At 44.1% G+C, this 22,500-nt stretch overlaps 4 protein-coding genes across 4 annotated transcripts in view; 3 read left to right on the top strand and 1 right to left on the bottom strand.

The window, feature by feature from the left end:
• prune (prune exopolyphosphatase) overlaps positions 1-2,909 on the top strand; it is a 5,921-nt gene extending 3,012 nt beyond the window's left edge. Inside the window, exons 7-9 of the mRNA XM_020660477.3 lie at positions 834-992; positions 1,119-1,209; positions 1,533-2,909. Of these exons, the coding sequence (XP_020516133.1) occupies positions 834-992; positions 1,119-1,209; positions 1,533-1,768 (486 nt within the window). The 3' untranslated portion in view covers positions 1,769-2,909. The remainder of the gene's footprint in view (positions 1-833; positions 993-1,118; positions 1,210-1,532) is intronic.
• A 154-nt stretch (positions 2,910-3,063) lies between these two features.
• On the top strand, positions 3,064-10,656 carry bnipl (BCL2 interacting protein like). The gene is made up of 10 exons (XM_020660480.3): positions 3,064-3,398; positions 7,185-7,265; positions 7,454-7,518; positions 7,642-7,884; positions 8,153-8,359; positions 8,486-8,588; positions 8,808-8,939; positions 9,046-9,132; positions 9,939-10,037; positions 10,173-10,656. Exons 1-10 carry the CDS (start codon positions 3,367-3,369, stop codon positions 10,195-10,197), a joined length of 1,074 nt encoding a protein of 357 aa, XP_020516136.1. The 5' UTR covers positions 3,064-3,366; the 3' UTR covers positions 10,198-10,656.
• Positions 10,657-16,494: 5,838 nt separating this feature from the next.
• LOC110005316 (thioredoxin-interacting protein) lies at positions 16,495-20,744 on the top strand. Its single transcript, XM_020660680.2, has 7 exons — positions 16,495-16,781; positions 17,424-17,499; positions 18,503-18,650; positions 18,760-18,972; positions 19,044-19,190; positions 19,259-19,567; positions 19,773-20,744. Exons 1-7 carry the CDS (start codon positions 16,514-16,516, stop codon positions 19,824-19,826), a joined length of 1,215 nt encoding a protein of 404 aa, XP_020516336.2. The 5' UTR covers positions 16,495-16,513; the 3' UTR covers positions 19,827-20,744.
• A 790-nt stretch (positions 20,745-21,534) lies between these two features.
• polr3glb (RNA polymerase III subunit GL b) overlaps positions 21,535-22,500 on the bottom strand; it is a gene marked incomplete at its 5' end in the record, with an annotated part of 10,823 nt that continues 9,857 nt past the window's right edge. Inside the window, 3 exon segments of the mRNA XM_065958037.1 lie at positions 21,535-21,907; positions 22,012-22,143; positions 22,315-22,406. Of these exon segments, the coding sequence (XP_065814109.1) occupies positions 21,821-21,907; positions 22,012-22,143; positions 22,315-22,406 (311 nt within the window).

Genomic DNA, 22,500 nt, shown 5'->3' with positions numbered 1-22,500 from the left:
CACTGTATTACTCACTGTATTACACATTGTATTACTCATTGTACTACACACTGTACTACTCACTGTATTACACACTGTATTACTCACTGTATTACACACTGTATTACACACTGTACTACTCACTGTACTACACACTGTACTACATACTGTATTACACACTGTACTACTCACTGTATTACTCACTGTATTACACACTGTATTACACACTGTACTACTCACTGTATTACACACTGTACTACTCACTGTACTACACACTGTACTACCCACTGTATTACACACTGTACTACCTACTGTACTACACACTGTATTACTCACTGTATTACAAACTGTAATACGCACTGTAATACACACTGCACTACACACTGTATTACACACTGTACTACATATTGTAATACACATTGTACTACACACTGTATTACTCACTGTACTACACACTGGATTACACACTGTACTACACACTGGATTACTCGCTGTATTACTCGTTGTACTACACACTGTACTACACACTTTATTACATACTGTATTACACACTGTACTACTCACTGCAATACTCATTGTACTACACACTGTAATACAAACTATATTACACACTGTACTACACACTGTAATACACACTTTACTACACACTGTATTACACACTTTACTACATACTGGATTACACACTGTACTACACACTGTATTACACACTGTACTACACACTGTATTACACACTGTATTACACACTGTACTTCCGAGTATTATAGATCCATTACAGTAGATTGAAGTATTCTGTCAATCTGCCAGTAGAGGGAGACGGAGAGCTGACAGGCTGTTTGTGTTCATGTGTATGTCAGGACTTCCTGCAGAGGGCGGGGCTAGAGGCAGAGCTCTCAGATTTCTGTCTGAAATTCGGCTTTGACCTGCTGCTGCTGATGACGATCTCCTTTAATGAGAGCAAAGAGCCAATCAGGGAGCTCGCTGTGTTCAGCCACAACAACACCTGCAGGCATCAGGTACACTGAATACACACACACTGCATACACATACAAACTGACACACACACTTTCTTCTGATCTCTCAGATGTTGTTTTACATGATTTTTAAGTTGCCATGACTACTCTGGTGTCCTCCCTACTCAGGTGAGCAGCTACCTGGAGCGGGCCCGTAACCCTGCCCTCAACCTCTGTCCAATCAGCAGCCCCCATCCTCACATCACAGCATATGAGCAGGGTAAGCTCCTACCCCTCTTAAACTGCAGTCACAAACTTTAGGTAGATTCAAACCATCAACCTCATCATACGACTTGTAACCATGGAAACATGAGAGGTTAGCAGCTGTAGACAGACAACCTTCTTGTTAAAACATTTCTCAGCTCTGTGTTAACGGCACACTTTGTGCTGGCAGCGCTCACAAATGCCGTTTCAGATCGCTTCTCCGCGGCGCTTTGTTCCAGTTTTAGTCCTTAAACATTTGAACTGACAAGAGATCAAAATAAACTTTGTCTGAATGTTTAATTTAATGGTTGAATCTTTGTCTTCTGACTCTTTTTAAAGGAAACTCTCTGGCCTCTCGTAAGAAGCTCCTCCCCATCGTCAAAGACTTCCTGAAAGGGCGGGACGGACACGGTCACCTAGGAGACATGGAGGATGAGGAGGAGGAGTCTCAGGTCCCTCCCACCCCGATGAACAGTCTTGTGGAGGGCTGTCCATTGGATGACGGCCTGCCGCACATCAGCGCCCACGACCTCGAGGAGAAGTTCAGCAAGATGGGCGCCAGAGGAGCACACTAACCTCTGACCTGCCAGCTGTCAATCATCAGGACACTCTGAGCACGCTCTGTCTGTCTGTCAGCTGATCTGATGATGATGATGAAGGTACCACTAACAGGAGGTGGATAAACCTCTAATGATGTCACAGGTTCAGGTTAAAGTCCCTTTATGAATATTTCATCAATTAAAAGTGATCTAAAGAAGTGATGACGAACATCTGGAAACATCTGAAGGAACTTCAGCAGGAAGTCTGCCCTTCAAAATAAAGTCTGAGTGTATTAAGGTCGTCAGAATTTCAAAGTTCCACATGATTCTAGTCAAATTAATGTTGATACCTGTTTGTTACCACGGCAACAACAATAGAAGATCTCAATGTTGAATCTTTTATTGTTTTTAATGATCAGAAATCGCAGCAAACTGCGGCACACTGTCAAAGTGGGAGGAGCTTCTCTCCAGTAACACGTTAGTGTGCCAGTCAGTGAGACAATCCTAACAGCCTACTGCCACACGGGGGCACCACAGTCTGCAGCTATGATGATTCTTTTATGACTTTAGTTTATATGACAGAGTTCTCTTTAAAGCTTCTCTACACCTGAGCAGTAAGAGTTGTTTGTTCTTTAAAGAGACAAAAAAAAGGATCATGATCACAATACAGAATCTGAAACCAGTCAAAACCGTCTCAGGTGATTCTCCCTCCTAACTTCTTCTCAGACAATTTTTAAATAAAGTTTAGAGATAAATAATTGATTTGTTTGTCAGCTCTCTGACTGATTTCTGATTGGATGGAACCCTTTAGTCTGTGTGAGATGAGAATCAGTGAAAGCTGCATTGGGTCTGGTCCTGATGTGGGAGTGTGTGATGAAGACTCTGTAAACCAAACCCTGTTCAGTTTCTGCTCTGGTGTTTGTAAACAATCAACAGAATCCAGGTGAGCTCAGGCTCACTCTGTGGCCCCGCCCACATCTGGATCTGTGAACCCTGACACCTGCGAGAATCATGTGATGAGCTGTGTGCACCTGTGAGCTGCAGTGATGTCACCATATCACACGATGATATCACTGCAGCCAGGTGAGAATGTGAGCAGGTGAAACTGAACCTTCAAAGCTTTTGACCCGCTGAAGATTTGTCTGAAACAATTTAAATAAAAAAAATTTGAAAGAAATCCCTCTGAGTCCCTCACTTTTCACTTTCTGTTCATGTTTCACAATAAGTGTAGACTGAACCTCTAGAGGCTTTTATTGTGAAACGGAAAGAGGAAGTGATGCGTTAGCAGCAACAGGAAGTTTCAGGAGCAACAGATGAGGACACCTGACACCTGCTGCTTTAGACATCCTGACAGCTGATTGGTTGATGTTAATGAAGTCACAGTGAAGCTCACCTGCTGCCTCACCTGTCTGCACAGAGTAGGGGCCAGCAGCCAATCAGACAGCAGCTCTGCTCTGAAATGCAGCTGAACCTGTCGGGCAGAGAGAGAGAGGGCGAGTCTCATTGAATGAGAGTGGGAACTCCCACAGAGAGAGGGAGGGAGAGAGAGAGAGGAAGGAGAAAGACTCAGAGAGCGAGCAACGTCCAGCTGTCCACACCTGCTGGTCAGAACACGGCGTGACATCACTGACATCATGAGCTCCTCCGCTGGACACACAGACAACAGGTATGCAGAGCACACACACATACAAAAACAGCAAGACCCTTCAAAGTGTGTGTCTGTAAGTGTGTGTGTTTCAGTGTGTGTGTGTGTGTTTGTTTCCTGTTCCAGCACAAAGAGGAAGTGTAGTTGCGGTTTGTGTTTTTTGGTCCCAGTGTTCGTTTTTCCAGGCCGTCAGTGAAGAGAGCTTGAAGTGAGTCAGCTGACTTAATGTCTGCTGTGAGGGGTTAGAGTGTTCCTGATCAGGGAACCTCCTGAGAACACCACAGCTCCCCCACTGCCTCCTCAAGCACTCCTGGAACCTCCTCAATCACCTCATGAAGAAATTCAATGATTTTGGAAATCCTGACAAAACCGTTAAATCTGCAGAAGAAATAACACCGCTCATTACTCTGGGTCCTCTTCAAACACCTGTGGATTCTCTTCAAACACCTGTGGATTCTCTTCAAACACCTGTGGATTCTCTTCAAACACCTGTGGATTCTCTTCAAACACCTGTGGATTCTCTTCAAACACCTGTAGATCCTCTTCAAACACCTGTGGATTCTCTTCAAACACCTGTAGATCCTCTTCAAACACCTGTGGATTCTCTTCAAACACCTGTAGATCCTCTTCAAACACCTGTGGATCCACACGAACACACACTGCACCTCCTCAACACACACTGCACCTCCTCAACACACTGCACCTCCTCAACACACTGCACCTCCTCAACACACACTGCACCTCCTCAACACACACTGCACCTCCTCAACACACTGCACCTCCTCAACACACTGCACCTCCTCAACACACTGCACCTCCTCAACATACTGCACCTCCTCAACACACTGCACCTCTAAACACACACTGCACCTCTTCAACACACTGTACCTCTGAACACACACTGCACCTCTAAACACACACTGCACCTCATGAACACATACTGCACCTCATGAACACATACTGCACCTCATGAACACACTGCACCTGATGAACACACACTGCACCTCATCAACACACACTGCACCTCATCAACACACACTGCACCTCCTCAACACACTGCACCTCCTCAACACACTGCACCTCCTCAACACACACTGCACCTCCTCAACACACACTGCACCTCCTCAACACACACTGCACCTTCACAACACACACTGCACCTCCTCAACACACACTGAACCTCATTAACACACTGCACCTCCTCAACACACTGCACCTCTTCAACACACTGCACCTCCTCAACACACACTGCACCTTCTCAACACACTGCACCTCTAAACACACACTGCACCTCATGAACACATACTGCACCTCATGAACACATACTGCACCTCATGAACACATACTGCACCTCATGAACACACTGCACCTCATGAACACACACTGCACCTCATGAACACACACTGCACCTCATGAACACACACTGCACCTCATCAACACACACTGCACCTCATCAACACACACTGCACCTCATGAACACACACTGCACCTCATCAACACACTGCACCTCTAAACACACACTGCACCTCTTCAACACACTGTACCTCTGAACACACACTGCACCTCATCAACACACAGTGCACCTCTAAACACACACTGCACCTCCTCAACACACACTGCACCTCTAAACACACACTGAACCTCCTCAACACACACTGCACCTCCTCAACACACACTGAACCTCCTCAACACACACTGCACCTCCTCAACACACACTGAACCTCCTCAACACACACTGCACCTCTAAACACACACTGAACCTCCTCAACACACACTGCACCTCCTCAACACACACTGCACCTCTAAACACACACTGCACCTCCTCAACACACACTGCACCTCTAAACACACTGAACCTCCTCAACACACACTGCACCTCCTCAACACACACTGCACCTCTAAACACACACTGCACCTCTAAACACACACTGCACCTCTAAACACACTGAATGTCATTGAGTATCATGGAGAGTTGAAGCTCCTGGACTCCCAGAAAAAAAACCTTCATGCTCTTCTGAAACATCTTCAGGATGTGTCATCCTACTTAACAGAAGAACCTTCACCTGGACAGGTGAGAACACCTGACAGAGTTCAAGGGGAACACAGAAACCTGCTGAGTTCTGGATTTTCCCAGTTGAACCCTGAAGGCACCGAAGAGGAAACATAATCCCAAACCTAAAGGATGACATCCTACCTACATATCTACACATACACACACCTACATGTACACACATACACACACTCACAGGTGTGGTCACCTGTGTGGGTGTGTTAGCCTTCTGCTTCAGTAACAACAAACAGGAACAATGGAGCCCCGCCTCCCTCACCTGCTCAGGTGAGTGTCTGTGAAGAGTCAAAATCAGAGTAGTCCGGCAGGTTTGTTTAGTCTCATGAGGGTTACCTGCCGGTAAGGTGACAGGTCACCTGACCTGAGGATTTCAATTTAACAGGAAGATCAGGAAGAAACTTAAAATGGCCAAAATACAAGACATCATAACGTGTGTGTGTGTTTGAGTGTAAAGGACTGCAGTGTCCTCACAGGTGTCGTAATCTGTTAGTGTTTATTAAAAGAGTTAGTATTAAGCAGTCTATCAGACAGAGCTGGGCTGCTGTGGCTCAGTGGGAGAGTCAGTCATCTCTCAACCGGAAGGTCGGGGGTTCAATCCCAGCTCCTGCAGCCACATGTTCCAATATGTCCTTGAGCAAGACACTTAACCCCAAGTTGCTCCTGCTGCTTCATCAGTGTATGAATGTGTATGAATGGATGAGTTAACACTGACGGACTCTTTACTCAGCGGCCTCTACCATCAGTGTGTGAATGGATGAGTTAATACTGACGGACTCTTTACTCAGCGGCCTCTACCATCAGTGTATGAATGGATGAGTTAATACTGACAGACTCTTTACTCAGCGGCCTCTACCATCAGTGTGTGAATGTATGCGAATGGATGAGTTAATACTGACGGACTCTTTACTCAGCGGCCTCTACCATCAGTGTGTGAATGTGTGCGAATGGATGAGTTAATACTGACGGACTCTTTACTCAGCGGCCTCTACCATCAGTGTGTGAATGTGTGCGAATGGATGAGTTAATACTGACGGACTCTTTACTCAGCGGCCTCTACCATCAGTGTGTGAATGGATGAGTTAATACTGACGGACTCTTTACTCAGCGGCCTCTACCATCAGTGTGTGAATGTGTGCGAATGGATGAGTTAATACTGACGGACTCTTTACTCAGCGGCCTCTACCATCAGTGTGTGAATGTGTGCGAATGGATGAGTTAATACTGATGGACTCTTTACTCAGCAGCCTCTACCATCAGTGTGTGAATGGATGAGTTAATACTGATGGACTCTTTACTCAGCGGCCTCTACCATCAGTGTGTGAATGGATGAGTTAATACTGATGGACTCTTTACTCAGCGGCCTCTACCATCAGTGTGTGAATGGATGAGTTAATACTGATGGACTCTTTACTCAGCAGCCTCTACCATCAGTGTGTGAATGGATGAGTTAATACTGACGGACACTTTACTCAGCGGCCTCTACCATCAGTGTGTGAATGGATGAGTTAATACTGATGGACTCTTTACTCAGCGGCCTCTACCATCAGTGTGTGAATGGATGAGTTAATACTGACGGACTCTTTACTCAGCGGCCTCTACCATCAGTGTGTGAATGGATGAGTTAATACTGACGGACTCTTTACTCAGCGGCCTCTACCATCAGTGTGTGAATGGATGAGTTAATACTGATGGACTCTTTACTCAGCAGCCTCTTTTTTATTCTGTTTTTGTCCCTGCAGGGCTCCTGTGGGGGCCTCAGACCTCTCCAACATCCAGGACCTGGAGCTGAGGGAGGAGTGGCAGGATGATGGCTTCCCAAGGTTTCTCTCCACCTTCCACCTTAAACACATTACATTAGAATATTAAACTTTTTGATCCAGCAGATGTCGCCCTTGAGCACCAGCATCATCTCTCTGCTTTTTTTGTTTCAGCAGGTTAATGTGTAAAATCTGTGTAATGACCCATCAAAACTATATGAATCTAATGCTGTGTTGGCTTCTGGTTTCAGGCCCCTCCCAGAGGATTGTGGGAGTCCGGGGGGGTCAGAGAGTCCGACAGGCGGCGAGCAGCCAGGTGACCCTGAAAACATTTGATTTTGTTTCTAATGATTTTTTCTTTGTATGAAGAAGCAGAGAATGATCCACCTCTCAGTGACCTCTGACCCTGTCACATGTCCTGCCCCTCTTCTTCCATCAGCCCCACCCACCAGCCTGGCACTATCAGGAGGCGGGGCTAAGAAGCGTCTGGTGGCCCCGTCGCTCAGCCTCAATCTGAGCCGCAAAGACTCTCACCCGAGCAACGATGGCTTCTCTGCCGCCGCACTGTCAGCCACGCCAGACGAGATACTGTCTCTCAACATCGACCTGGAGGCTCTGGAGACACCTTCAGGCAGCGAGACGGGAACACTGCCAGACAGCTCGCACGAGCTGGAGTGGGAGGGTAAGACAGGCTAAGAGAGAGACAGACAGGCTGCAGATATATATGACTCTATTCAAACAGCCAGACTCTATTTGGCTTCAAAAACACCGTTACCATAGAATGAAATCAGCTGCTGTTACCACGGTAACCACAGCTGTTTCCTTAACGGGACAGAAGTCCGAAAGATTCTAATTTGTCTTCCAATCAATGATTTCCGAGCTGCAGTTTACAGATCATAGAGAGCAGAGTCGTCTGCATAACATACAATAATTTGACCTCTCTCGGACAGATGACCTCCCTCGGATGGCGAGGGCGGGAGCTGGGGGTGGGGCCACAGCGTTGGCAAGGAGCCCCATAGAGCACTCAGAGGGTCTGATGGAGCTGGACCAGGTGGACAGTAGGGGGCGCCGCTGGAGGAAGTTCTGCATCTCAGGACAAGAATTCCACGTCAACATGAGCGTGTTGGAGCCATACCTGCAGGTCCTGTCACACGGAGGTCAGTCACACACACACACACACACACACACACACACACACACACACTGTGATACACACCTGTATCACCAGCACATGGTTTAGAATCTGTGGAACAAGTCAAGCTCTGTCTGTGATTGGTTTTCAGGTTACTATGGAGATGAGATGAATGCCATCATCCTGTTCACCTCATGCTACCTGCCAGAGAACACCATAGAGGATTATGAGTACGTCATGGACAACCTGTTCAGGTGAGTCACAGAAACATGTTATTCTACTGAGAATCATTTAAACCAGTCAGCTCAAAGTGTGTGTGTGTGTGTGTGTGTGTGTGTGTGTGTGTGTGTGTGTGTGTGTGTGTGTGTGTGTGTGTGTGTGTGTGTGTGTGTGTGTGTGTGTGTGTGTGTGTGTGTGTGTGTGTGTGTGTGTGTGTGTGTGTGTGTGTGTGTGTGTGTGTCTCTCTCTCTCAGGTACATAGTAGGAACTTTAGACCTGATGGTCTCTGAGAACTACCTGTTGGTCTACCTGTGTGCGATGGCTCCCAGAAACAAGCTGCCGGCCATGAGATGGCTCAATCAGTGCTACACCTCCATCGACAGGAGGTGCGTTGGTTTCACTCACCTGAACAGCCTTGAGGGGTCACACTGTCACAAATACACACTCATGTTTCCATAGCAACAGATGTAATCTGACTCCCTGTGTGTTCAGGCTGAAGAAAGACCTGAAGGGGCTGCTGGTGGTCCATCCTGCCTGGTACATCAAAGCTCTGATAACTGTGGTCAAACCCTTCATCAGGTGTGGAACACACACACACACACACACACACACACACACACACACACACACACACACACACACTCTGTAACCATAGCAACAGATGGTTTACTTGTCTGCAGGCTAACCACCATTCAGAACTTACTCAAATCCACCCAGCAAACACTGACAGCAGGCCGTCCCCACCAACAATCCCAAGGAACCTACAAGACCCAAGAGCTCAGGACCTGAGAGCTCAAGACCTGAGAGCTCAGGACCTGAGAGCCCAGGACCCGAGAGCTCAGGACCTGAGAGCTCAAGACCTGAGAGCTCAAGACCTGAGAGCTCAAGACCTGAGAGCTCAGGACCTGAGAGCTCAAGACCTGAGAGCTCAAGACCTGAGAGCTCAGGACCCGAGAGCTCAAGACCTGAGAGCTCAGGACCTTAGAGCTCAAGACCTGAGAGCTCAGGACCTTAGAGCTCAGGAGTTACATGTTGATGGGAACCAGAAGTGACCATATTTGAAGACAGAATAGATTCACATTGTTATATGTCCTGAGCTACCGGTCACTGTGTTAGCAACCTGTAAATCACAGGTAGCCCTGGCCCTAACTCCTCCCTCTTTCTGGTCTTTGTGACTCTAAATGGACCATCATTTACTAAATGAACATCATGCTGTGTTGTAGACCCCTGAATATTAGAAAGACTGCAGGCTAAAGACACTAACGTATACAGTAAAACATCTGTAGCCCATAGCTAATGTGTTAGCATCCAGCATACAAAAATAGAGTTCAGGTTCACACTGAAGATGTTCTTTAATTGGTCCGTTGACTCTCTGTGGTTCTCAGTGAGAAGTTCGGCAGGAAGATCCGCTTCATCCAGAATCTGCACGACCTGTCAGAGTTCATCCCTACGGACAGACTGCAGATCCCCGAGGCTATACGCCAGTAAGAACCCCACTGTAGATCTGTGGTTCTACTCACTGTACTGTGTTTCTGATCACTCTCCGATGGTTTTACTGACTCCACTGTGGTTCTATCTGCTGTGGTTCTCTGTGTTAATCTGACGTTATGTTTCTGCAGGTTTGATCAGAAGTTGAACAGATGACGATCACAGACTGTCAGAGGTCAGCAGACTGGATGGATCCTAAAGGTCAAAGGTCATAGGGAGCTCCTGGGCCTGATGACCTTTGACCTCGGGGCTGTACAGAGGGATTTATTTATACTGTCTCTTTAAAGGGGGGGGGGGGGGGGCAGTCTCACCTCCACAAACTGTTTGAGTCTTTAACCTGTTGGACGCTGGTTGGCTCCGCCCCTCATTGAGTCATCAGGTGGAGGTGAGGCGAGGTGTGAGGCTGCAGGAGAACATTGTTCTCCATGATTCATGTGAATAAGATTTGATTCAAGGAGTCTGGGGTTGTTGTTGTTTGTCTTTTATATTTATTTGTTTGTTTACTCTCGTCACAGTGTGTGTGGTCACAGCACGCTCTGCTGGAGATTACAGGAACTGCAGCTCAAAGAACAAAGTTTAACTTGATGCACTACCAATAAACGCCTTTCAAATCTGTGTCACACTTCGTTTGTTTGTTTTTTTGTTTGTTTACATTAACGGCTGTTGGGCCTCAGCCATGTGCATGGGACAAGAGACTCAGGCCTGTATCACAGTTCTCAAGCCTGACTAGAGTATTTTGGAGGGAACTGAACAAAGGGGTCTTAGCCCAGCAACCCCCCAACAGAAACCAACAAATAGGTGTGAAAAGTGGGGGGGTGTCTGAGGAGGAGGCCTGAGGTAAACCCACAGGCAGCTCCAGTCTTTAAAAGCAATCACCAGGCATTGCTTCCTTCTCTTCAAGTGTGGTCTGCCGACACCAGAGGATACCCTCTCCAACAAGATGGACTCCATCATTCGAGACAAACCCTTTCCTGCTCTTCAAGTGTGGTCTGCTGACACCAGAGGATACCCTCTCCAACAAGATGGACTCCAGCATTCGAGACAAACCCTTTCCTGCTCTTCAAGTGTTGTCTGCTGACACCAGAGGATACCCTCTCCAACAAGATGGACTCCATCATTCGAGACAAACCCTTTCCTCCTCTTGGCTTACATAGGTTAAACTCCAGAGCTGAGGTTGCTCAGTATAGGTAGCTCTTCACATGCTGAATTCAAGCATCAGAGGATTCAGCTGACTACTTCCACGGCATATTTTTAGGAGTTTTGGGCGCAATCAGATGTTATCAGGTTCGAGCAAAAAGAAGAGTTTCTTTCCTTTGATTTTTCGTAAGACGTCATTGAACGCAACTGGACAGGAGCGCTGAAGGAAACCCACTGATCCCTGAATCCACAAGGACACATAAAGAACTCGGCTCCTGCAACCAGAAGACCCTATAGAGCAGCGCTCTGGTCGAAGATCTGAATCCCGCTACCCTCCTCCTACATCTGCCACGAAGGAACCCTGCCTGAGTCTGTTGATTTAACATTCAACAGAGTGACGATCTAACCAACTTTGCAACGACCACCAGGAGTTACCCCAAATAAGAGCTTTGGTCTGGGCAGAAATAGTTTCAGAAATAGTTCTGTTTCTTTCATAACCACTGATAATTATGCATCATTGTTGACGACACGTCACATTCTGTATATTATCTGTTGTAAGCTACTGCATTTGTTTTATTGTAATGAACTGCTGTGTTCGTCTATGTGTTTAATGCTATGCTAGTTTACCTTCAGTCAACGGCTTTCACAATCAGAAAGACCAGTGAACCCGCCGTTGAATCAAAGTCCGGCCACTGGCTTTCTGGTGTTTAAGTAACAGTTACTGAACTCAGCTCAGAGAGCTCAAACTATTTCAAAAGGTAGCCACACGGCTTCCTTTGTTGTCCAACATTTTTGTCACCATGTGACGAAGCCACATGGTGCATTGTCTCTCTCCACCATCTTGTTCTCTCTCTCTCTCTCTCTCTCTCTCTCACACATCTACACACACACTCATCTGCACACACACACATTTACACCTCATCCACAAGCCTTGCTTGATAATGTTTGTTGCTTAGATTAGTTTATAATAGTTATTTGTTTGATGGATTGATGTTGCTTTGTTTAAATAAATTCTGTTATAATTTAAGAGAGCAGTTGTTTGTGGTTACTGGTGTGTTTACATTGTGATGTAAGCTGGGTGCGAAGGCTTTGTGTATGGATTTCACGCCTTCAATTTATTAAATATAGTTATTAATTATTAATATTATTAGTAATTAAATAACTAATTTGAGACTGATTTGAGTGATATTTTGGTTATATTTACCTGATTACAGGGTGGTGCCCCAAAACGAGATTAAACATAGTTTAATGATATTTTATTTATATTATTAATAATTAAGTATAATTATTAAAGAATATAACCAAAGTTGACTTGATACAACCCCAACACGGCCTGAGAAGAAGACGAGTTCAGATATGATACCATCATTAATGAAGCGTTCAAATGTTTTATATGTAAAGCTCCGCCTCCAATCCTCAGGTGCTGTGCGTTCTCAGTTCAGATCCTGATTCAGCGTCCTCTTCTGGACTTCTTGAGTCTGTTGTTAAGACCCGTCTCTTCATGAAAGTCCCCGCCTCTTATACCTGATATGACTCAACAGAAGGTTTTTTATTTTATCCAATCAGACGTTTGATGATTACTGAAACCTGGCTAAAAGAGTGGGGTGGGACTACAGCTGTTAACTAGTGTCTCTGTGTTTCCACATTAAAGGAGACCTCTAACCTCTGTGCCCCCTGTAATCTTTGTTTGAGGAGTGTCTCTCTAAAGTAAACAATGAGACACTTCTGTTAGACATTTAAAGTGACTCTGTGACTAGTGTCTCTGTGTTGTTGTCTCTTTGTTTTTGTCTGTGTTGTTGTCTCTGTGTTGTTGTCCCTGTGTTGTTGTCTCTGTGTTGTTGTCCCTGTGTTGTTGTCTCTGTGTTGTTGTCCCTGTGTTGTTGTCTCTTTGTTGTTGTCCCTGTGTGTTTTTGTTGTCTCTGTGTTGTTGTTACACTGGTTCTGTTGTTTCTGTGTTGTTGTTGTCACTGTGTGTTGTTGTTTTCTCTGTTTTGTTTCTGTGTTGTTGTTGTCCCTGTGTGTTGTTGTCTCTGTGTTGTTGTCTCTGCTTTGTTGTTTCTGTGTTGTTGTTGTCTCTGTGTTGTTGTCTCTGTGTCGTTGTCTCTTTGTCGTTGTTGTCTTTTTGTCGTTGTTGTCTTTTTGTTGTTGTTGTTGCCGCCTTGGTTCTATTGTTGAAGTCTCTGTGTTATTGTTTCTGTGTTATCGTTGTTGTCTCTGTACTCCTGTCTCTGTTTTATTGTTGTTTCTGTGTCGTTGGTATATATGTGTGTTGTTGTTGTTGCTGTTTTGTTGTTTTTGTCTCTGTACTGTTGTCTCTTTGTTGTTGTTGTTGTCTCTGTGTTATCGTTGTTGTCTGAGTTGTTGTCTCTGTGTTGTTGGTATCTCTGTGTGTTGTTGTCTCTGTTTTGTTGTTGTTGTCTCTGTGTTGTTGGTATCTCTGTGTGTTGTTGTCTCTGTTTTGTTGTTGTCACTGTGTGTTGTTGTTTTCTCTGTTTTGTTTCTGTGTTGTTGTTGTCCCTGTGTGTTGTTGTCTCTGTGTTGTTCTCTCTGCTTTGTTGTTTCTGTGTTGTTGCTGTCTCTGTGTTGTTGTCTCTGTGTCGTTGTCTCTTTGTCATTGTTGTCTTTTTGTTGTTGTTATTGCCTTGGTTCTATTGTTGAAGTCTCTGTGTTATTGTTGAAGTCTCTGTGTTGTCGTTGTTGTCTCTGTACACCTGTCTCTGTTTTGTTGTTGTTTCTGTGTCGTTGGTATATCTCTGTGTTGTTGTTGTCGCTGTTTTGTTGTTTTTGTCTCTGTACTGTTGTCTCTTTGTTGTTGTTGTTGTCTCTGTTATCGTTGTTGTCTGAGTTGTTGTCTCTGTGTTGTTGGTATCTCTGTGTGTTGTTTCTGTTTTGTTGTTGTTGTGTCTGTGTTGTTGGTATCTCTGTGTGTTGTTGTCTCTGTTTTGTTGTTGTCTCTGTGTTGTTTCTGTGTTGTTAGTATATCTGTGTGTTGTTGTCGCTGTTTTGTTGTTTTTGTCTCTGTACTGTTGTCTCTTTGTTGTTGTTGTATCTGTGTTGATATCTCTGTGTTGTTGTAGTTGTTGTCTCTGTGTTGTCGTTGTCTCTGTGTTGTTGGTATTTCTCTTTGTAGTTGTCTCTGTTTTGTTGTTGTCTCTGTGTTGTCGTTGTTGTCTCTGTGTTGTAGTTGTTGTCTCTGTGTGTTGTTGTATTTGTTTTGTCTGTGTGTTGTTGTATTTGTGTTCTCTGTGTGTTGTTGTCTCTTTGTTGTTGTTGTTGTATCTGTGTTGTTATCTCTGTGCTGTCGTTATTGTCTGAGTTATTGTTGTCTCTGTGTTGTTGTTCCTGTGTGTTGTTGTCTCTTTGTTGCTATACTGTTGTCTCTGTGTTGTTGTTGTCCCTGTGTATTGTTGTCTCTTTGTTGTTGTGTCAGTGTTGTTGTTGTCCCTGTGTGTTGTTGTGTCTTTGCTGTTGTTTTTGTCTCTGTGTGTTGTTGTCTCTGTGTTGTTGTTGTCTCTTTGTTGTTGTCCCTGTATTGTTGTCTCTGTGTTCTTCTTGTTTTTGTCTTCATACTGTTGTCTCTGTGTGTTGTTGTCTCTTTGTTGTTGTTTTTGTCTTCATGCTGTTGTCTCTGTGTGTTGATGTTTTCGTTGGGTTATCTCTGTGTTGTTGTTGTCTCTATGTGTTGTCCCTGTGTTGTTGTTGTCTCGGTGTGTTGTTGTCTCTGTGTGTTGTTGTCTCTTTGTTGTTGTTGTCTCTGTGCTGTTGTCTCTTTGTTGTTGTTGTATCTGTGTTGATATCTCTGTGTTGTTGTTGTCTCTGTTGTAGTTGTTGTCTCTGTGTTGTTGGTATCTCTCTTTGTAGTTGTCTCTGTTTTGTTGTTGTTGTCTCTGTGTTGTAGTTGTTGTCATTGTTGTCTGAGTTGTTGTTGTCTCTGTGTTGTTGGTATCTCTCTTAGTAGTTGTCTCTGTTTTGTTGTTGTCTCTGTGTTGTCATTGTTGTCTCTGTGTGTTGTTGTATTTGTTTTGTCTCTGTGTGTTGTTGTATTTGTGTTCTGTGTGTTGTTGTCTCTGTGTGTTGTTGTCTCTTTGTTGTTGTTGTATCTGTGTTGTTATCTGTGTTGTCATTATTGTCTGAGTTATTGTTGTCTCTGTGTTGTTGTCCCTGTGTGTTGTTGTCTCTGTGTTGTTGTTGTTGTCCCTGTGTATTGTTGTCTCTTTGTTGTTGTCTCTATACTGTTGTGTCTGTGTTGTTGTTGTTGTCCCTGTGTATTGTTGTCTCTTTGTTGCTGTCTCAGTGTTGTTGTTGTCCCTGTGTGGTGTTGTATTTGTTTTGTCTCTGTGTGTTGTTGTATTTGTGTTCTGTGTGTTGTTGTCCCTGTGTGTTGTTGTCTCTTTGTTGTTGTTGTATCTGTGTTGTTGTCCCTGTGTGTTGTTGTCTCTTTGTTGTCTCTGTGTTGTTGTTGTTGTCCCTGTGTATTGTTGTTTCTTTGTTGTTGTCTCTATACTGTTGTCTCTGTGTTGTTGTTGTTGTCCCTTTGTTGTTGTCTCTGTACTGTTGTCTCTGTGTTGTTGTCTCTTTGTTGTTGTCTCTGTGTTGTTGTATGTGTTGCTGTTGTCTCTGTGTTGTATGTGTTGTATGTGTTGTTGTTGTCTCTTTGTTGTTGTTGTTGTCTCTGTGTGTTGTTGTTGTCTCTGTGTTGTTCTCTCTTTGTTGTTGTTGTCTCTGTGTTGTCTCTGTTGTTGTCTCTTTGTTGTTGTTGTTGTCTCTGTGTGTTGTTGTCTCTATGTTGTTGTATGTGTTGTTGTTGTCTCTTTTGTTGTTGTTGTTGTTGTCTCTGTGTTGTTGTTGTTGTCTGTGTGTTGTTGTTGTCTCTGTGTGTTGTTGTCTCTTTGTTGTTGTTGTTGTCTCTGTGTGTTGTTGTCTCTGTGTTGTTGTATGTGTTGTTCTTGTCTCTTTGTTGTTGTTTTGGTTGGGTTATTATTGTCTGTTCAGCAGCTGTCTAGTAAATCTGTTTCTATTCTGACTCTGATGACTTTACTCTTTTAACTCATTGAATCTTATTTTTGGCTTGCAGGTTCAGGCCACGCCCCCCCTGAAGCACGAGCTGACCACGCTGCTTCACTGTACTCTGATTGGCTACAATCTGTCATATAGACTGCTCTAACCAATCAGACCTTTAGCTTGGTGTGTCCACACTGTGAAAGCATGCTGCTCTGTGGGCGGTAACAGGACACCGAGACCCATTCCTCACCTCCCCCCCCCCCCCCAGCTCGCCAGTATATAACCCCGGTCTGAGAGCGGACCAGACTAAGACCTGATCCGTCACTCAGTAGTCATGGTTCTGTCCAATGAGAACAGACTCCATGTGTTCAGGCTCCTTCTTTCTGACCCTGCTCGCTCCTTCTATTGTAGCGGGGACAAACTGTCGGGCGCCGTGCAGCTGGAGGCCGCTCACACATGTAGAGTCGTCCGCCTCACTGTCACCGCAGCTGGCTGCGCCCGTGTTGACCATCGCGGCGGGAAGAAACGCAAGAACTGCTGCCAGGAGGTCGAGTACCTGAAATATGAGGAGGAGCTACGACTGGAGGCGGAGCTTAGTAAAGGTGAGGAGGAGGGGCTTAATAAAGATGAGGAGGTGGATCTTGGTGAGCAAGAGGAGCTTATTAAAGGTGGAGGAGCTAAATGTTAATTAATGAGTTAAAGAGTAGTTAGTATTATTGAGTTAAAGAGTCATTATTTATGAGTTAAAGAGCTGTTAGTATTAATGAGTTAAAGAGTCATTATTTATGAGTTAAAGAGCCGTTAGTATTAATGAGTTAAAGAGTCATTATTTATGAGTTAAAGAGCCGTTAGTATTAATGAGTTAAAGAGTCATTATTTATGAGTTAAAGAGCCGTTAGTATTAATGAGTTAAAGAGTCATTATTTATGAGTTAAAGAGCCGTTAGTATTAATGAGTTAAAGAGTCATTATGAGTTAAAGAGTCATTATTTATGAGTTAAAGAGCTGTTAGTATTAATGAGTTAAAGAGTCATTATTTATGAGTTAAAGAGCCGTTAGTATTAATGAGTTAAAGAGTCATTATTTATGAGTTAAAGAGCCGTTAGTATTAATGAGTTAAAGAGTCATTATTTATGAGTTAAAGAGCTGTTAGTATTAATGAGTTAAAGAGTCATTATGAGTTAAAGAGTCATGGATCATGTCTTTATTGATTCTTTTTATTGGTGTTTTTTTTTCTCTGTTCAGGCTCAAACGGTAACTTCCTGCTGCAGGCCGGAAAAACCTACAATTTCCTGTTTGGCTTCGAGCTGCCCGCTGCCGGGTGAGACTCTGATCAATTATAGATCTGTTATAGATCAGTTATAGATCTGTTATCAGTTATAGATCTGTTATAGATCTGTTATCAGTTATAGATTAGTTATAGATCTGTTATAGATCTGTTATAGATCTGTTATCAGTTATAGATCTGTTATAGATCTGTTATCAGTTATAGATTAGTTATAGATCTGTTATAGATCAGTTATAGATCTGTTATCAGTTATAGATCTACTATAGATCAGTCATAGATCAGTTATAGATCTGTTATAGATCTGTTATAGATTTATTATAGATCTGTTATAGATCTGTTATCAGTTATAGATCTGTTATAGATCTATTATAGATCAGTTATAGCTCTGTTATAGATCAGTTATAGATCTGTTATAGATCTGTTATAGATCTGTTATAGATCAGTTATCAGTTATAGATCTGTTATAGATCTATTATAGATCAGTTATAGCTCTGTTATAGATCAGTTATAGATCTGTTATAGATCTGTTATAGATCTGTTATAGATCTGTTATCAGTTATAGATCTGTTATAGATCTGTTATCAGTTATAGATCTGTTATAGATCTGTTATAGATCTGTTATCAGTTATAGATCTGTTATAGATCTGTTATCAGTTATAGATCTGTTATAGATCTGTTATAGATCTGTTATCAGTTATAGATCTGTTATAGATCTGTTATCAGTTATAGATCTGTTATAGATCTGTTATAGATCTGTTATCAGTTATAGATCTGTTATAGATCTGTTATAGATCAGTTATAGATCTGTTATAGATCTGTTATCAGTTATAGATCTGTTATAGATCTGTTATAGATCAGTTATAGATTTATTATAGATCAGTTATAGATTTATTATAGATCTGTTATAGATCAGTTATAGATCTATTATAGATCAGTTATAGATCAGTTATAGATTTATTATAGATCTGTTATAGATCAGTTATAGATCTATTATAGATCAGTTATAGATCTGTTATCCGTCTCTGTCGTGTTGCAGGCGTCTTGTGTCGTCCTATAAAGGAAAGTTTGGCTCCGTTCGGTACTACGTGCGTGCGTCTCTGGACAGACCTTCCCAGAATGCTTTGCAGTGTGAGCGTGAGTTTGAGGTGGAGGAGCCGCTGGACGTGAACCGACCAGACCTGCTGGTACACACACACACACACACACACACACACACACACACACACACACACCACCTGTGACTCTACCTGACAGGGTCTGAATGTCATTGAGCCACTTCCTGTTTCCTGTCAGGCTCCGGCTGCAGCCTCGGCTCAGAAAAAAGTCACCTGCATGTTCATCCCTGACGGACAGGTGTCAATCAGTGCTCAGATCAACAGGAAGGGCTTCTGTGAGGGCGAGGACATCGATATCAACGCCAAGTTCGAGAACACGTGTTCACGCATCGTCGTGCCGAAGGCCGCCATCATCGCCAAACAAACATACATCGCAGACGGATGCACAAAGGTACGGACACAATGTCACTTCCTGTCTGGTTTACAGAACTCTGTGAGTCTGTCTGACCTTTGACCTGTCAGGTGCTGCGTCAGAAGCTGGCGGCAGCGAGGGGGAACCACATCATCTCGGGGATGTGTGACATGTGGCAGGGAAAGACCATCAGAGTCCCCAAGCTGAAGCCCACGCTGCAGGGCTGTGACATCATCAGGGTGGACTACGCCCTCATGGTGAGTCCAGCTGATGACATCATCACACAGCGACGAGATAAACACACTAACAGGCCCTGTCCCCACAGATCTACCTGCACGTCCCTGGCAGCGAGAAGCTGGCGGTGGAGCTGCCGCTGGTCATCGGGACGATCCCGTTCAGTGGCGTGGGCAGCAGGACGAGCAGCATGAGCAGCCAGGGGGGGGTGTCGCTGAGCAGCTGGGCCTCGCTCCCCTCCGCCCCCCCGAGCTACAGCAACATCCACCTGAGGGGGGACGCCACGCTCACCCCCCTGCTACAAGACTATGACGGGGGAGAGGACGACGACGAGGGCGGGCTGTTCATGAGAACGCCCCTACTGTCACACCTCCTCTCCCCTCCCCCTGCCTACAGCGAGGTCAGTACCAACGCCATTTTGAAAAGAAATGAAACGAGTGAAGAAAAGTGTCAGACGTCTCAGAGACTCCGCCTCTAAATGTCCACACCCACCCCCCCCCACACACACACACACACACACACACACACACACACACACACACACACACACACACAGGAGAGAAGAGATCCGGTGATTTATCAACAATCTCCTCTTTGTTCTTCAGGTGGATCTGAGCTCTGAGAACCCCCCTCCCCTGGTCCAGGACCTCCCCACATGACCACGCCCACATATACACGGTCACGCCTCCTACAGCTTCTGTAACTGTGACAACAGTTTGATGACTCAGCAGTTGGCAGTTTCTCTGTGATGACTCGACAGTTTCTCTACGATGACTCTAGTTTCTCTGTGATGACTCGACAGTTTCTCTACGATGACTCAACAGTTTCTTTGTGATGACTCGACAGTTTCTCTACGATGACTCTAGTTTCTCTGTGATGACTCGACAGTTTCTCTACGATGACTCAACAGTTTCTTTGTGATGACTCGACAGTTTCTTTGTGATGACTCGACAGTTTCTCTACGATGACTCAACAGTTTCTTTGTGATGACTCGACAGTTTCTCTACGATGACTCAACAGTTTCTTTGTGATGACTCGACAGTTTCTTTGTGATGACTCGACAGTTTCTCTACGATGACTCAACAGTTTCTTTGTGATGACTCGACAGTTTCTTTGTGATGACTCGACAGTTTCTCTACGATGACTCAACAGTTTCTTTGTGATGACTCGACAGTTTCTCTACGATGACTCAACAGTTTCTTTGTGATGACTCGACAGTTTCTCTGTGATGACTCGGCAGTTTCTCTGTGATGACTCAACATCACAGCAGTTTCTCTGTGATGACTCGACAGTTTCTCTACGATGACTCAACAGTTTCTTTGTGATGACTCGACAGTTTCTCTACGATGACTCAACAGTTTCTCTGTGATGACTCGGCAGTTTCTCTGTGATGACTCAACATCACAGCAGTTTCTCTGTGATGACTCGGCAGTTTTTTTGTGATTAATTCTATTCTAAATATGTGCATGGAGTGTTTCTTACGTACAGCGTAACTTTTGACAAACTCAGCTGTAAATATGATGTAAATAAAAACATTTTATTTTTATATTAAAATAAATAAACCCGTTTAACATCTGTCCTTTTTCGTTCAATGAATAAAAGGAAACTGAGGGGAACTTCAATACTGAACCATGACCAGACCTTAACATGTCAGGGTTCACACACCGACTTCAATATAGGAGTATGTGTGTGTGTGTGTGTGTGTGTGTAATAGGACGCTTGTTTACTGACTGCAGCTGTTCTTTCATTTGACCTCTGACACACTCAAGCTGCACATAGCGTTTTACTGTACTCAGTGTTTTAAACTGTAAATCATATTTATCTACAAACAGATATGAGATCATATGATACCAAACAATATATCTGACATGATACACTATATTGGAACCTTTGGGAGATACATACTGATGGACTCTTTACTCAGCGGCCTCTACCATCAGTGTGTGAATGTGTGTGAATGGATGAGTTAATACTGACAGACTCTTTACTCAGCAGCCTCTACCATCAGTGTGTGAATGTGTGTGAATGGATGAGTTAATACTGATGGACTCTTTACTCAGCGGCCTCTACCATCAGTGTGTGAATGGATGAGTTAATACTGATGGACTCTTTACTCAGCGGCCTCTACCATCAGTGTATGAATGGATGAGTTAATACTGATGGACTCTTTACTCAGCAGCCTCTACCATCAGTGTGTGAATGGATGGATATCTTACCACTGTAACTTTTGCTGCTCATGATGGACTAAGCCCGGTGTTTGTAACTTTACAAAGAGTAAGGTCTTTTAGCTGCTTTTTGTGAAGTGTCTCGAGGATGACACTTGCTATGAGTTGATGCTATACAAATAAAGATTGATTCATTGATTGATTACATTTAACTCATTGTGCTTTCATTTTTTTATTAACCAACAGTTTTTTTATTTTATTTATAAAAACAATAAAACTAATAAAACACGAGTACAAACGGTTAAAAAACAGTTTTAAAGATACAGAACAATTATTCCTCTTTTTTTAAACAGAAATATTTTTTTGAAACAGACAAACAGCTGATGGACGGATCCTCCACACACACACACACACACACACACACACACACACACACACACACACGCACACACACACACACACACGTGATAAAAACAGGTGCTTCTGTTTCAGTAAATAGCCTCGTCCATGTTTTCGTCACTGTCACCTCCAAACTCCTCCCCGTTATCAAAGTACGACATGATGTAGTCCGTCTCCTGCACACACACACACAGAAAACACAGATGAGATTCTTTAGACAGGTCGGAGAGTCAAACTCTCTTGTTATTCATATAATGTCATTTTAAGAAGACTCTCTCACCTCCTCAAACTCCTCCTCATCGTACTCCTCTTCTGCATCAGCCTCCTCCTCCTCCTGTTTCTTCTTCTTCTCCTCACCCTGCTCCTCCTCCTCCTCCCCAGAGCTCCCCCGCTCCTCCTTCTTCTCCAGGGTCTGACACACACACACACACACACACACACACACACACACACACACACACACAGACACACACACACAGACACACACACACACACACACACACACACGTTAAGTTGGAAATGTTTGACGTGCAGTCTTGACTCTTTGGACAGGAAGTAGACCTGGTTCAGGAGTTTGTCTTACCTCCAGTTTGAGCAGAACTTCCTCTTTCTCCTTCACTTGTTTCTTCTTCTGAGACGACTGAACTCTGTCAGATCGACTGACTGCTGAGACACCTGACAGACACAGAGCAGGGCACAAATACCCATCAGTCAATCAATCAATCACTGCTGAGACACCTGACAGACACAGAGCAGGGCACAAATACCC

This window comes from Labrus bergylta, chromosome 8 (assembly GCF_963930695.1).
Source record: "Labrus bergylta chromosome 8, fLabBer1.1, whole genome shotgun sequence".
Classification (NCBI taxonomy): domain Eukaryota; kingdom Metazoa; phylum Chordata; class Actinopteri; order Labriformes; family Labridae; genus Labrus; species Labrus bergylta.
Note: the sequence above shows the minus strand (reverse complement) of the source record. Positions and strands in the feature narration are given on the sequence as shown.

Coding starts and splice junctions, on each gene's coding strand:
- bnipl (XM_020660480.3), top strand. CDS start 3,367: ATGAGCTCCTCCGCTGGACACACAGACAACAG. Junction 7,519..7,641: donor GACAGGCGGCGAGCAGCCAG/GTGACCCTGAAA, acceptor TTCTTCCATCAG/CCCCACCCACCAGCCTGGCA. Junction 9,133..9,938: donor GTGGTCAAACCCTTCATCAG/GTGTGGAACACA, acceptor TGTGGTTCTCAG/TGAGAAGTTCGGCAGGAAGA.
- LOC110005316 (XM_020660680.2), top strand. CDS start 16,514: ATGGTTCTGTCCAATGAGAACAGACTCCATGTGTTCAGGCTCCTTCTT. Junction 16,782..17,423: donor GGAGGCGGAGCTTAGTAAAG/GTGAGGAGGAGG, acceptor TTCTCTGTTCAG/GCTCAAACGGTAACTTCCTG. Junction 19,191..19,258: donor GGGTGGACTACGCCCTCATG/GTGAGTCCAGCT, acceptor CTGTCCCCACAG/ATCTACCTGCACGTCCCTGG.